The sequence below is a fragment of the Amblyomma mixtum genome, chromosome 1 (assembly GCF_055824585.1).
Source record: "Amblyomma mixtum isolate Tamu chromosome 1, ASM5582458v1, whole genome shotgun sequence".
Taxonomy (NCBI): Eukaryota; Metazoa; Arthropoda; class Arachnida; order Ixodida; family Ixodidae; genus Amblyomma; species Amblyomma mixtum.
Window position 1 is genome coordinate 129,810,840 of NC_143012.1, and position 16,073 is coordinate 129,826,912.

At 48.6% G+C, this 16,073-nt stretch overlaps 2 protein-coding genes across 12 annotated transcripts in view; one reads left to right on the top strand and one right to left on the bottom strand.

Annotated features, from left to right (window-relative positions):
* LOC149367588 (uncharacterized) overlaps window positions 1-16,073 on the top strand; it is a 1,242,925-nt gene that overhangs the window by 565,347 nt on the left and 661,505 nt on the right. The window lies entirely within an intron of this gene.
* The window catches only part of LOC149367592 (CD151 antigen-like), a 231,785-nt gene continuing 216,260 nt past the window's right edge, over window positions 549-16,073 (bottom strand). For all 3 annotated transcript variants that reach the window (XM_089556231.1, XM_089556225.1, XM_089556217.1), the window contains one exon: window positions 549-8,639. In XM_089556231.1, coding sequence (XP_089412357.1) covers window positions 8,136-8,639 — 504 coding nt within the window. In that variant the 3' untranslated portion in view covers window positions 549-8,135. The remainder of the gene's footprint in view (window positions 8,640-16,073) is intronic.

The following is a 16,073-nucleotide window of genomic DNA, read 5'->3' on the forward strand; positions in this document are numbered from 1 at the left end:
CATTATTCGCAATAAAAGTTGCGATTTATTTACCTCCATTTTTGTAGTAAAGCTACAGGAAAAAGTATTACTGTCCTTGCAGTGTTATATCCTGCTGTGTTTTCTCTTCCCTGAGTCACCACTAAGGCGAAGCCAGTGTTGAAACTACGCTTTCTTTTAATGTTTACCCTGTGTGCCTTTTGTATGTCATTCTCTTAAGCCCGCCTCGCGAGGCGAAAACCAGACACCTCTCGCTTGTTTATGGCCGGCGGCGGCTCCCCTCGGGCGACGGCACTCTGGGAACCCGAGGGGAGAGGGGCCAAAGGTTGAGACGGGCGGAGAGCTGCTCCATCTGGAGGGGCACTGGAAAAGGGCAGAACGATCGGGGAGCCCCAACGATGAGCAGGTAATTTGTCGAGCTCTTGCTCCCCTCCTAACGAACAGTTAGATTGTTTCTTGTTACTTGCAATAAACTAAGTTACATAAACGATAACAGTCTACTGTCATGAACGAAGAGCTAAATCAGTTTAGTTTCTACAGATAGAGTGCGAGTGACAGTCACACAGATCGTGGAGTCATGTGCCTTTATTCCGTTTCTTCCGAGAGCACAACAGTTCACAAAAAAAGTTCACCAGTGCTTCCTGTGGTCTACAGTTAACAATACCTGTAAATATATGTAGACATATGTTTATGTGCTGCTAAGCAACAGTTTTCAAGGCGCAAAGCTCTTCAGTCCGCAAGCGTCGCGGCCAAAGAGGCGGCCGCTGGAACGATTGCTGGCGCGGTGAGTGGCATCTGCCCGATGCCAAGCTAGTTTATGTACACGTCATTGTACTCACAACGCTACCCTACACTCACGTTCTCTTTTTACAAAATATAACATGCGCGTCTACAACAGTGTTTGTGCTGTCTAGCTCCACAAAAGAGAGCGGCGCCTCGCCGGTGCGAAGTAAGAAAAAAGGAGGAGCGTAGCGACCAAGGGAGACTTTGCAAGGCAGCGGCCGTGTGAGCTGTCCCTTGTAAACCGCCGGAGGCACATTCTGGCTGGCGCCGTTCTCTCTCGGCCCCGCGATCTGTTCACAACGCTGTTGCCACGCACAAGAGCATTTTTACGGAATGGTTCTTGCCTCGAAATTCTTTCCGCTCCCTGTTATTAAACACTTCTCGGTCCGGCGGAAGGACACGCGATTTGCACGCGCGATGTCAGTGCAGTTGGTGTAGTCTCTTTGGTACGATTAGATGACGTGCGAAAATGACATTCTTGGTCGTAGCCGCCAGAAGAATTTAGCTTTGCCAGAATCAACTCAAGCTTTGCTTCGCGCCTGCTGTAAACGTGGAGAGTTCGTAGTAGTTATCTCATACATTGAGTATGAATGCTGTGGTCTCTTACAATCATGTTTTTTTTTTCTGCGACCTGGCCTCAGCCTTCATTCGTTGAATTAGCCATACTAGCCTAGTTAGAAGAAAGTAAAAGAATTTCTCTCTTAGGGTACAGTTCTGACAGTGTGCATAAAGTTTCATTGGCGTTTGGCATTGAGGATTAGAAGGTTAACTTAGAAAGCAGCTTTCGAATCGGTATTTCAGAACGAGCACAATCTTGATTACACTTCATTCACTATGATGCGCCTCCGCATAGCCGTGACTACAGCATCCTGCCCGCGCAAATAACGTCAACGGCAGACCACGTGATGAGTGCCGAGATGAATGAAAAACGGTGAGCTCCTCTGGGAACACAGCTTTACTTGCAATTGCAGCCTTCCGAACTTCCTCGATAGTGATACTCAAATCGACTGAATGCGGCAAATGTATTTCGGTTGCCGCATTCGCACGAATTCAGCATGAATACTGAGAGAATATTGAATATCGAGAACATTCAATATTGAGAATATTGAGGCAAACGAATATTGAGGCAACTGCCATAACCTAGTTATCCGACGTTCTTTAGCGCAATGCAGCTGGAACTTTGTTACACTAGCCTGAAAATGTACGACGAAATTTTTCATCATTACAAGCAATCCTTCATGCCGTAATATATGCAGGAGCCCAATGAAGAGACCGCTTGAATCCCTAAGAGCAAAGAAAGGCCTAGATATCCATAACGACAAAGGCGATTGGGCTGACACAAAGAGAGATAGACAAAGACGAGGCGTTTCTAAATCCCCTCTCTGCACGTGGGTGACGGACTGGGAGGTCACGCATACCAACAAGAGCGCTGGGAAAAAGCGTGGAAGATAAAACCCGCCTTTCGGCCATGGTTTTATCATTTTGCAAGCTTCCGGCCCTTCGCATTATCGGATTTCTGTCGCTTTTAGTTTTTTCACACGTTTCTAATATTTCTATCACTGTGACAAGAATACACTGTTATTTCGGTGATCACGCAGCATCGCCCTGGCACACCCCCGTTTCTGTTTAACCTCATATATGCCTTTGCTCCGGAAATGTATCTGTCCTCACTTTCGTCCGTCACCTTGTTCCCAGCGCTGTTCTTCCAAGTATGCAGTGCCACTAGCCCGACGTCTTGATCTTGTGTTGCCTACACCTCATTTCCGGAAATGAGGTATCCCATCAGCAAAAATGGGATATAGAAACGCTATGTGCGCACTGGCTGGGTTATAAGATATGGCCGTAACATACCGCGGACGTGTAGCTCGTCTATGGCACGCCGAATTTGATTTTTCAAGATATGTGGGGACCCTGTTGCCGTCTTTCCTGCTTGCGCCTGAAAGCGGTCAGTCAACGTTGTAGTTTGAACTGTTTCAGGAAGTAGTCTAACAAGCCTGAAAATGCTGGCTGTCTTTCTTCGTCGCGTATACTTCGGAACGCGCTGGTAAGGTCTGCTGATTTTGTTTTTGTTAATTCGTGATACTTTTCTTCAGCTAGTAAAAAGGTGCTCTAAAACGCTAGTCAAAAACACACGACATGGCGTGTGTTCAACATGGATGTGTACTTTATAAATATTGCGATGCACCGTTGCAGAAGGCAAGTATAAAGCTCGTGCCAATCCCAATTAGCCAGTTTCGCTTAGGAAAGCGGTATGAAAGTCTATTTTTGGCTACGAAGTTTGTTAAAAGGCCGGACAGTTGTTTCAAAGCATTGACCGAAAAACAGTGTGGTGCAGTGCGTGCAGATATGATACCATCTTAAGGCAATCTCCTAAAAAAAGAAATCTCCTGAATACAGGTGGCGAAAACGCGGGCATTTGCTGTCACCTTTCCACTGCTCCTGAATTTCATGCCTTGTGTCAACGCGGATGGTTGCTTACTTCCAGCGTCGACCGCGAACTGGAAAATGAGGCCGCCATGACGACAGGTCGTGTTAGTCTCAGAAGCCTTTTCTAGCGTATATTCCGCAGTTAATCACGCCGTAAAAAAGGGCAGGAGGAAAAACAAAAGGAATACACGATCGGCAGACCACTTTGCTTGAGGTCAAAACCCTGAGCGATCTCATGCGAGGCCACGGTTAAGTACACCCAGAAAACAGTGCAACTGCTTCTTCGTCGATTTCGCCTCCTATAGGCTTTCCCACGGCGCACTTTTCGCAGTAATGGTTTAACAGCCTAGTTCAAAATGACCGAGGACACAGTACTTGTTCGCATATGAGCTCAAATTTGCTACTGTGATGCATAACCTGGGACGAAATAATTCGAAAGAACTGTGTATCAGGCTAGTTAACATCATTCTTACCAACTTTGCGCAACTGAAGCTATGGACAGGAAAGAATAGACGACACGGGCGCTGGCTGACAACTGACTGTTTATTAATGCATTACTTGGCTATGTTCGCGAGGTAGTGTCAACAAAGCGTGCCATCAAAACGTGTTGGGAGTGGTTGTGGGGAACTCTGAAGACATAAAGTCAAATGAGTGGTTGAAATCAAAAAAGGCTTATGTGAGGATTCTGCGCAAAAAAGGAGTTTTGAAATCGGATGAGTAGTTAATTAATTAGAGGAAAAATGCCCAAAAGTGGGCGGAGTTTGGGCAGAGTGTGGCGCCAAATCTGAAAACACCGGAAGTGTGAGAGCACGTGACTGGATGTGTGGGCCCAGCCTAGCGCCAAATTTTAAAGCCCGAAATAGGTACTGAGAGGAAAGGATCGATTTAATGAATTACACAAATTAAGAACAGAAATGAAACAAATAACGGATTGCGGGTGAAGGACTGCGAATTAATGTGAATTTGGACTGAATTAAAGTGAACTAAGATGAAATAAGAGCGAAGTAAAGTTAATTAAGGGTGCAGTGAGGTGAATTAGGGATACTTAATGTGAATTATGAGTGAATTAAGTGTGAATTAAGGTGAATTAAGGAACGCAAAAAGAGGCAATGAGGGGCGACGTGTGCCAAGGAGGCGTCATTGCTTTCCCATTACTCTAGTGGTGGTTACCGCAGTGATATGAATGAAAGCCAGCTACCAACTAGCCCAGCAACATGTACTATCCAGTTCTATTCTGATTCTAGAGCGCACTCCGGCGTACGATGTTTTCAAGCACCTGGTCCTAGCTGCCTATGTATTATGTAATATGTGCACCCTTCCAGACGGTTATCAGCAGTCCTGAAAACGTTAGCTGAGCACTCGTCTATTCGTGTGACTGCATTTGCGATGGTGAAATTACGCCGAGCAAATGGAAGCAGCAATAGTGCGGTCATGATGGGCTCCAAAGCGCGACAAGACGGAGACGAAAGGAAAAGAACACACACGACTATCGCGTGGGTTACTGACGCCTGTTCAATTCTGAGAATGTATGGTACTTTTACGCCTAACCAAGAAGTACTGGGTGCGCATATCAGAGTGGCAGCAATTAGAGTTCGGTCACGTGCAAGTTAAGGTTCCGCCACGAGTGATATCATTTATGCGCGCACACTAGGTCAATACTGCATTATATTTGTGACATATGTTTGTTTCTTTCGAACTATTCAATGAGCAGGTTGCTTCATTCTGACGGTGCATTTCAACTGGGTGCAAGTAACCGGCCACAATTTGGCGCCTACGGTCATAGAAGACTTTTACCGGAAGTACACAAAATTTGGCAACATCAAAGGCTCTGAAACCCTTCGCGTACATTTACCAGCCCAGGAAGAAGCTAGCAAGTTCTGGAAGCGGAGCGGAATCTAGAAACAACAGTGACTTGGGGATTCCGGGGAATATTTCTCTCCTCTTGGCACTAAGCATACAGGGTCCCAATGCACTGCGCTTTTGTTGCGCCGAATTTGCCCGGCGGTCAGCGGCAGGCAAACACCTCGGAGAAAAGTTTTGGTGTGAAAGCACTAATCATCGCGCTCAAACCCGGGACATCATTAATTATGAAAAATCCAGGCGCTACCAAACAACGACACAGAGGGGAACAACGACACAGAGGGGACACAGCGCTGCGTCCCCTCTGTGTCGTTGTTTTTAGCGCCTGGATTTTTCACAATGGATGTTTACCAACTAGCTCAGCTTGCCGCCCCGTTGACCCTGAGATATCTGCAGGAATATAATTTTCGCGCCGCACGGCGCCGCCAGCAGATGAGCTTCGCCGGCCACTGCGCGAGAGCCCTGCGCCGCAGCAGGTGTTCAACTGCAGCACACTCTCTCGCTGTGCGAAACCGAGAGGTATGTTGACGCTTTGCACAGAAAGGTCCTTCGCATCTACTGAGCGTAGATGCAGCAGGAACCCAGGTTTCTGTAGGTGCTCAAGGTTTTCTGATTTATAAAATTCGGGCGTTCATTCTTTGTGTTTTTTCCTGTACTAAAAGGCGCGCTGAAGTTTCATAGCGCTTCGAGCAGTTTCTTGGCTATTTTACACGAGATCTGGAGTTGTTTCACTAGAGCAGGGCCCACGTATTAGAAGAAAACAAGCACTGCAGATACGAATGCCTCTCCCTTATTTGATGTCTCTGATGGGGTGTGCTATTTTATTTGATGCATGTGGCCCTTCATATTTTGATGAACACATCTTGATGCAGTTTATGACTGAAACCAGCCTCACAGCTACTTCTAACTGCTACAGATTCTTGACATGAAGGCATCTAGGTCTGAAACGCGAAATTCCTTTCTTTATCAAGTTCCATCACGGCTTACACAACGGCCACAAGCCACGCGGTCGCGTCCTCTCTGCGCTAAGGCTTTCCTCTCGGCCAATGCTCGTGGAGCGCTGATAAGAGAGAGGAGCAAGCAGCGGCATTACTTCGTGACCGCCCCTCGAAGCGTGAAAAAATATCCCAGAGATTCAGACCTCAGAAGGCATACGACCGACTTCGTCGCCCAGACGTGCACATATGTAGTTCCGCTGTCGGTTGCGCCGTTGTCAGGGCGGCGCTTCGCATCGAAGACAGGGTCTCAACTAGTAGAAATAACCTACTGCCAACTGTGTAGACAATGTGTTGTTGTTTTCTTAGATATTTTAATTATAGCTTTCAGATTACGCTCATTTTAGCACAACCGCGACAGATAAGCTGGAGATTAAGCACAGCTAACGCTAATGGCAACTTCTGGCAGCTGAAAAAAAAAAAAAACAATACGAGCGGTGAACTGGACTGCTCGCCTGCTTGTGAACATCTTGGACTGCGACCAGCGCAAGGTGGCGACTGCGTTCTCACCCGGAGATTTTCGAGTTATTCATGTAACTGCAGTAAAATAGTACATAGTTGTGAACCAAACCCACACACCATCATGCTCACACATCGCGCAAAAAGACCTACAGCACGTCCCTACCTAGAGAGTCAGCGTGCACACGGCTTCACTACAACAATATAGTGGCGGCGTCATCGCGTTGGAATGTTGCTGCATTAAAATAAGCAACTATATCTATCTACATACAAGCGCTCAACTTCTTGCCCTGGGCCAAGGTAACATTTGATTTGGGGCCGACTGCTGCGCTGACCGTGAGATGGCCGCGCCACCGCAAAAAAAAAAAACAATATGTGTGGCGCCTCTTTCATGGTGCCCATTAGCCCCCCTTGTCGCACTCCTATGGCTTGCAACATACAAAAAGGTCAAGGGCTTGTGTTCCCTAAGGCTCCTTAGATCGAGTATTCTTTCCGTTTAGTCTAAGCCCATTACTTAGCAAATAAAAGAGCAGTTTTCAGGAGTAAAATACAGCCTATGAGTAGCATTTAAACAAAGGGCGTTTATATAATTTATAACCACATATTAAAAACATTGAGCAATTAAACTGCAGCAGGAAGCCTAGTTCTCTTAATGAGTTATCTTTGACAAATCAATTCGTTTTCATTGAGCGCCGTGGAAATAAAACTACTATAAACTACTTTCGGTTCAGGCTTGGTAATACTTTGCTTTTTTCCGTCGGACTCATAAGGCCAGTTCACACACGTTTCTCTGCCACTTCTGAAGTGTGCGTTGTTGTGAGGCAAAGACAGCCGCTTCCCTTGAGTAACAAACACAGGTTGTCCGAATGCTGGAGTCCATCTTCACGGCTCTCTCTGACAGCAGTAATCACAAAAGAAGTCCCAGGACAACGCAAGCGCCAAAAACAAGCGTCATCTGACGCGCAGAATGTCCCTATTTTGTGCAGCACCACACGCCTGTCTCAGAACCAGCACAGGAGAAGGCCTTGGGTGGCCAGCTGTCCGATCCCGAACCATCACATTGCTTGCCTGACGTTAAAAAAAAAGTAGGAAACAACACGAACACAAAATCCTGACACGCTTCGAACTGAGTCGCTTGAGATGTTGCTTTACCTGAATTCGAAATATAATCCAGAGGAGCCACCTGGCTCTGAATATTTCATAGTGTTACCTTTTTAAATGGTACGCTTTTTTTCTGTAACCTGTTCAGCAATCCCTCATTTGTGCAAGACGCTGTAAAAAACGACGGAATTGTATTTCACTGTCTCTTTCATTATTTTCTTTTTTTATCTGTTCCTTTGAGTTCGACAAATCATTACGCCCTACAAGTGACGTACAGACCGGCATGTAATTCAGCGCTAGCCGCTCTTGCGAACGGCTGCAGAATCATACTGGCATTGAAAGGAATAGTACTTTTACTGGTGCTTTATTACTTGACGATATCTTTTTTTTTTCTTTAATAGGTGACGCTCGTGTTGCGCAACGCCTCAGAGCAAAATCGCGCCTCTTTCCCTAAACTGTAACCCACCAGACATCCTGCTCGACAGCCGCGACACTGCCTCTCAACGCAAGCAAGCAATGCGATGTCGTCCGTCACACGGGACTGGACTTGTGGCGGCACTCCTCGTCGTCGTTGTTGTTGCCGTTCTTGGTGCGCTTCTCGAGCAGCAGCGCCGCGTCGCCCTTGTGGCCGAAGGAGGCCGACTCGGGGTGGTCGCTGCTCAGGATGCGGATTTTCTGGACCATCTCGCGGATCTCGTAGCGCAGGATGCCCAGGAAGCAGAGCTTCAGGAAGGCCATCACGCAGAAGCCCAGCACGCACAGCAGGTCGGCGCTCCGCTGCAGCCACCGGAGCAGCGCCTCGTGGCAGGGCGACCGATAGGCGCCCGTCGAGCGGTCCAGGCAGGCGGCCTCGGCCCGGGCGGCCGGGCAGCACGAGGCCGGGACCTGGTGCCGCATCCACGGGTGGGCCATGCGCTGCTCGCGCAGCCACGCGGTGGCGTTGTAGTCCTCGGGCCCGTCCACCCCGCAGCAGCGCTGTTCGCCCTGCAGCCGGTCCCAGAGCAGTCGGTAGCCCGGTCGGAGGCCGTACCCCTCCTGCAGAGGCAAGCAGAGAATGAGCTGCCCCACGTTTCTGCCCCCTAGGTGAGGCGAAGCCAGTCGGTTTCAAAGAAGCCTACACAACTGCCCGTGCCGAGGAACTGTTTTGCAATCAGCCGCGATGAATCAAGCCTGCTGCCGCAAAATGCACTCATGATATTTGCACAAGGTAGCACCGATGTAATGAGCAAAGCACTAATTTCTTTATATAATTATACAATACTGGAGGCTGAGTGACCAAGTGGGAGTGGGGAGGCTTGGCCGCTTATATAAAGAAGCGTGAAAAGAAACATGAAACAGAGAACTGTGGGAAACGCACGTGAGGAATCAGTAGTGCACAAGACCTCAGTGATGTCAGCATTAAATTAAGGCTTCACTCGAGAAACTCACTAGTAGTCACAACAGGAGACATGAATTCTCCAGGCGCTGTATGATCGATTGCAGCATCTCAAAGAACTGGACAGCAAAAGGGGGTAAACATATGACTGAGCTAAGAAGCAAGGAGAATTTGTTCAAGTTGTGGTTAATTCCAATCGCCGATCCGGAGCAGTCCGCACGCTCCACGACAATGCTCCTGAATTCGGAAGGCTACTACTAGTACGCAGCGTTTTTAGCAGTCACTCCCAGGTCGGAGCAAGTAGGCGGCGCTAGCGAACCGATGACCCGCCATTCCTTGCGAATGCCCGCGCTTCTTGCGAGCGAGTCGTCTGCCTTACAAACCTGTACGAGTCTGCGTTGCTCCCGCTGCCTTTTGTGATGGAGGGGACATCCCAGTTTACGCCGCTATGTTATGCCTGCACATAGAGCCGAGTGGGTATCCTTCAGCCCTTTCTTTTTTAGCGCATAGTCCTGGATCGCCGTCTTCAATCCTCCCGAGCTGACCTGTAACTGCATTCATTGTAAAAAATCCAGGCGCTAACAAACAACGACAGAGAGGGGACGCAGCGCTTACTCGCAACTACAAGAATTTTTTATTCAGAAGCTTCTATATATGCAACAAAAACCAAAACAAACCCAGAGTAATCACACGCCACATGCCGACCGATGTGCAGGAAAAGATTACCTTGCTGTTTTCAATCGCTCTTTCAAGTAACATATCTCTCTGCTAGACAAGCAAACCGAAGGGCCACTAACACATGCATGCCCCGTTTCCGTGCTATGATAGGCTTAAACTATCTCTCGCGTTACGCGATCTCACGAAAGAAGGCACCGTCATCGGTTTAGGGGACAAGCCTGTTTCAGCGGAACTCCGGAAGGTTTTACAGTTGGGACCGAAGTTTGGTTTTGAGCCCGTTCTTCATCCCGCGGAGAAGCTTGCTTTCTCAAAGACCGTGTATGGGCGCGTTCCTAGCGACTGTCGTCCGAGATGCGCGGACGAATGCCTGTCGGTGCTGCAGAGGACCGAAGAGAAGCTAAGGAAGCGCAGGAGCACAGACCAGCTGGTTGGATATATGCAGGAACATGACCTGCGGCTGCTGGTTACTGACAAGGATGGAGTGTTCGTCGTCATGCCTACCGGCACGTTCAAGGGTAAGACGAGAGGGGCGGTTGACAAGAATTTTAAAGAAGTGCAATTCAAAGCGAACGCAGTGAAGAAGCAGGCAGTGGAACTTCTTCAGAGCCACAACCTTCTACCTTGTATTTTCAACCTTGTATTTTAGCTCCTTTCGAAAAAAATAAACTTCTCTTTCCACAACCTTCTACGTCTAGCGTCTTCAGTGAAGGCAGCCTCAGCAACTCATCTGGAAGCCTTCTTCAGCGTGAAGACGTATAAGAAAGGTATGCCTTTCCGTTGCATAGTCCCGTCTTTCCGTGGCAGGATCCCGTCTCAAAGTATTTACAGAGCAATTTAGGATCTCTGAAGATAGACGACCCATACAGTGTCAAGAACTCAGAAGCCGTGGTCAAGTACCTGTTGGATGAAAACCCTGGGCAGTGACATTTCCTCAGCATCGATGTAGACGAACTGTACCATTCAATGACGCACGACTTGTTAATGAGGTGCGTCCATTCATGCATCACTGGTGACAATGATGAAAAGGGTTTTATTGAAAGGTGCGGTGTGTCCCTTGAATCTTTCCTGGAAATTCTGTCGTTCTATTTGATGTCTACAGTAATTGGTTATGGTGACCGTTTTTTCGTGCGGCGCGCAGGTGTGTACATTGGGTCTAGGGTAGCTCCTGCTCTTAGCAGCATGTTTTTAGGCTTTGTTAACAAGACGATAGAGCTGAATTCAGCTGACCTGTTTCGGAAGGCCTTTCGGTATGTTAATGACTACTTCATCATCGTCGACAACTGTGACAGCTTCGTACGCAGGGTAATAGACATCGTGAAATTGTTTCAGAATAGTGGTATGGACCTCAAGTTCACGCACGAGGTTCCAAGTGGGGAAGAGTTACAGTTTCTGGACCTTCGATTGATTAAGAACCCGGACCATCTTTGTTGGAGTTACCGTCCGTGTTCCTCAAAAGGCTTGTTGAATTTTGCGTCAACACATTCGAAGATCATCAAGGATGGAATCACGGTCTCGTGTTCAAAGTCAGCTGTATCAAAGTCGTGCCATCATCGCATCAAGGAAAGTGTCGAGTATCAGGTCGAAAGACCGGGCAACAGCGCATATCCACGTCACGTGATCGGCAGAGCCAGCGAGAAGGTTATTCGCTGGTAAAGGGCCAGCGGAAAAACGAGAAGAAAGAAGACAGCAAACCCGTGATTGTACCGTATGTGCATCGACTTTCCCATGGGATTAAGAAAGTTGCTGGCAGGTACGGCATTCATGTCATGTTTTCGGCGCCCAAAAAACTGTCAACGTTATGTCGTGCGATTGAAGCTAAGGCAGAGCCGGGCGCGAAGAAAAGAAATGGCGGTTGTGCTGTCAGACACAGATCGCCGTACGGCGTCCCTCATAGCCTGAGTCGCTTTGGGACGTTAAACGTCAATAAACAATAAACAACAGATCACCGTACGTAGCGTACAAAGTGGGCACAGTGTACAAGATCCCCCTGTCGTGTGGAAAAGTGTACGTAGGCCAGAGTGGTCGTTGTTTGAATGTGCGGTTGATGGAGCATGCCGGAGATATGGAAAAAGGTGACACTTCAAACAATATGGTTCTGCATTGTCGTAGCTGCAGCAAGAACAAGAAAAAAATGTTCTCCCATTTTTTTTTTCCAAAACGGGTGTTCTTTTTCGTCACCGAGATCGTGCAATGCGAGAGATAGTTTAAGCCTATCATAGCACGGAAACGGGGCATGCATGTGTTAGTGGCCCTTCGGTTGGCTTGTCTAGCAGAGAGATATGTTTTTTGAAAGAGCGATTGAAAACAGCAAGGTAATCTTTTCCTGCACATCGGTCGGCATGTGGCGTGTGATTACTCTGGGTTTGTTTTGGTTTTTGTTGTATATATAGAAGCTTGTGAATAAAAATTCTTGTAGTTGCGAGTAAGCGCTGTGTTCCCTCGGTGTCGTTGTTTGTTAGCGCCTGAATTTTTCGCAATGAGTATATAGCAACTAGCTCAGCTTTCTGCCCTGTTGTAACTGCATGGCTTTGAGTTTACAAGACAACTGCATTAAAAACAGTTCCCACATGTAATTTTAATAAGTTAGATCTCGTCGGTCCCTCCATTTACGTCTACCAGGAATTTGTACAACCGACTCATTAGAATCCCTAGCGCAACGACGCGATTTGGCATCCATGGCGGCGGAGACGACAAGCCGCCGTAAGGGAGGGCGTCGCTAAAGAAGAGGTGGCCCACAAACTTTCGGTTCAATCCTCCGATTACGGCGGAACAGTCCCGACTTCTTGACCTAGAGACCTCGGCTCGACGACTCACTCGATGACGGCTATCAACGATCGGAAGACGCGAAGCATGGTGTGCGATTGGATGAAGGTCACTCCGAAAAAAAGCAGGAAACTTTGCTCAAAAAGCGCCACAGCTCTGCGATTGGAAGTCGAACATTCTTGGACAAAATTTTCGAATGTTGCAAAACTGTAAGGTACTCGTATGGGAATATTGAAGGCAATGGTCCATTCTTCGTACTAGTAGCTTTCTTTAATGGCGTTTCCATCCAGCGTATCGAGCACTTCGGACTGCCATTGAAAACAAATGGGTGACCCTTTCGAGGATATTAGAAACTTTAATAGCAAAAAATATGCAAGCCTGCCCAAGGGTTATCTGCGGAAATATTGATTGCTATAGTGAAATATTATAATAAATGAAAAAACCACGTTCATGCACTCTTTTCCGTTTAAAAGTGCTTTTGTCCAAAACCGTTCGGTATGCAGTGTTTGCAGAGTAAGGAGCTAGGCAGAGTACATGAAAGTGGCGAGTCTGGTTATAAGAGCGCCAGACTCAGGTACAGGTGCGAGTTTGGGTTTAAGTAAAACATACAGAAATTTTAGTCATAGCAGTTTTGCTGATGCTGCTAGCCAAGAAACCACAAACTGTCGTGGATGTTATCGAGCTTTGCCAAACCTATGACGTTCTCAGGAAGCAGAGAACTTCTACTCGCCGTTTCGGAGTGCTCGACGAGTCGATTCCTGCGCCGGCGGTATGCAGTATTGTTTTTCATCCGGCCTCACTGCTTCTCGTGATCAGGGCCTTTATACAGGAAGAGGTGGCGCGAAAATTGTCGCTCCTGCCTGTGACGCTGCGGTCCTCCCTGGATCTCGCGCATCGACACACTATCCGGCGTTTTGCCCTCCAGCCCTCGGCTTCCGCCTGTGACCGCCCCTCTCACATACGTTAAAGTTGCCTTCACTGCAGGATGCTTACGTCTCCCACCCATCCGTCGCCCGCTGCCACCTGCGCGTAGTCATGGCGTAGTCCCAGGCCCCACATGTTATGCGTCTGGCTTTCCGGGCCGTGTCCCACGGCTTTGTCACCAACACGCGCCGGGTTTCTGGGACGGAGCACGCCCATTCCGCTACTACCCTGCGCCTTTTTCGGCCCGACAGCCTCTACGAATTTAACCTGAATCCGTTCGGCTTGTGCAATGCGCCGACCTCATCCGAGCGCATGATGGACACAATTCTCAGCGGACTCAAGTGGCACACGTGTGTCTGTTACCTGGACGATGTCGTCGTCTATTCTAGAGACTTTTCATCCCCACTTACCCGCCTCCAGCGTGTCCTGTAATGTTTGACCGACACCGGCTTGGAACTAAACTGAACTCGCTCGCAGCCCAAGCAGTTGGCCTGGACCTCTGTAGTGCGATGAAAAGCGACCTAGGTTCTGCCGAGCGACAGCCCCTCTTTTTTTTTAATGCGTTCGTATTAAAAGCCCCACCAGGAATACAAAGTGCCCGGCGTATTGTTGTGTACGGTTGTCGTGTGGCAAAGTAGGAAGGTAGTAATTTCCGTTTCTGCTTTTAGGGGTGAGGCTCCGAATTGGCTGTCACGTGAAGAACCCACAGGGCGGCTAGCTTAGACGGAGGAGGCTATGACGCGTGCGGAGCAATGCCCAACCTGAGAATGGTTGCCACGAGAACAACTCAGCGGAATTCGACCGCAGAACATGGAGGGAGAGGGAAGACTGCGGTAAGAATTAAACCCTTGCTCTTGAAGCAAACAGAAGATCTAATCCGGGCGCTTTGCCATCGCGGAATGATTATTAAGGGTCCCCTCTAATTTTCGAGCGGCAGCTATAGAGGGTCCGTTCCGTGTGTTCCGGGCCGTTGTAGTAGTAGTAGTAGCAGTATTAAATACAGTAGCAGTAGTATAAATGCAGAACCGAAAGGTTGTTACCGTGGATGGAGGAGTGCATGAAGACAGTGCGCAGCTGGAGAGAGACGCCACGACCCTCAGGTATGAGAAGAGCTCTCGACACCAGGTTTGGTGAACGTGGAGGAATGTGCAACTAGACCGTAGTTGCGACGTGTCCCGTGGAAGAAGGAAGCTATAAATTGGCCGCTAACAGAAAGGACAGACAACGAAGACGAGGATAACGGGACTGGCGCAAACCTGCAACTGAGTTTAATGCCTTGAAACCAAAACAAAAAAACACGCCTCAAAAAGGAATACACGTGAAGCCCGAGCGCATATGAGCGAAGCGCTTCAGGAATTGCACTTTCAAATTATACAGGGAAACTTAAGTACTACTGATGTAGGCATCGACGGTTTTATCGATGTGGTGCGGTTCGAAACGCTCTCTGCTGCTGTGCTTTTGATAGCCTCAAGTCGTGGCTCGTAACCGTTGCTTGCAAAGGCAGTGAGCGGGGGTGTTCGCTGCTCCTTCACACACGCACACACGCACGCACACACACACACGCGCACACACGAGCGCACACACGCTCACATACACACGCGCACGCACACACACACACACGCGCACACACGAGCGCACACACGCTCACATACACACACGCTCACACGCACACACACGCTCACACGCACATGCACACGCGCGCGCGCGCTTTGCTCAGCCTAGTGACTTCGGATTGTTTTCGCCGCTGCTCTTGTCGTCCCAGCTTCTTTCAATAAACCGCCGGCTCACATTTGGTGAACGTGCCAGGCACAGCCCCGGAGCTCCGCAGCACTACTCTCCCGCCTGGGGGCCTATGCCTGGGGGCGTTCAGCATAGACCAGATTCTTTTACCCTCACACGCAGGCTGCTGGCGTGCCCCTACTCTCGACACCAGTCGCCATCTATCGGCGCGCGCGGACTGATGGTCTGCGGGTCGCGCCGGCTCCGCGCGTAGGATGCATGTTTACGTGTTCGCTTCTGTCGTTCTAGCGCTTCATCATAACGTATGAGCGTGTGTGCCGTGCATCACTACTCGCATTTTCCCTCTACCAGACAGTACTGCGGTTATCTTGCGCGCAGTTAGTCGTTAACGTGACATCTCCGAGTTTTTTTCGGTTCGTTTGGATGTAAGTGCGGCGAGGCAGTGCGCGTCTGTCTCGTTGTTTGTGCCCACCATGATGATATTGATAATGATGATTAGCGCTTGTGTCCTGACTTCACCTTTTCTGCGTCTCGTTTTTCAATGATGATATTCTGCTGGCTCAGGATTCTAAACGCTGGCACCGCAGCGGCGACGCTGCTCCACCGAGCCGCTGGTGCGGCGGCGCTGCTCAGGGAAATTCTGGAATATTATTGCAAACAGCAAGGATTTTTCCCACGGAGTAGTCGGCCAGGTAGCGTACGGACTGGAAACCGGCACTTCTAAGCAGATTTCTGCTCTGGCGTGTCATTTGTTGCCGTCTTTTACGTGCGCTATCATCTATGATAATTTTAAGCACTGGAATAATTATAGGCACTGGAAAGGGTTTACCGTAGTGTCTTTCTGCTTTTGCTATCTACCTTAATCATAGGAAAATATGTGCGATTTTAATACATTCATTCACACTTAGCCAAACGCCTACGCAACGCTGTCACACGCGGCGAGAGCTACAGAATAGCGACTTCGGGCCTCAGAATTCGTGAAAGCTTGA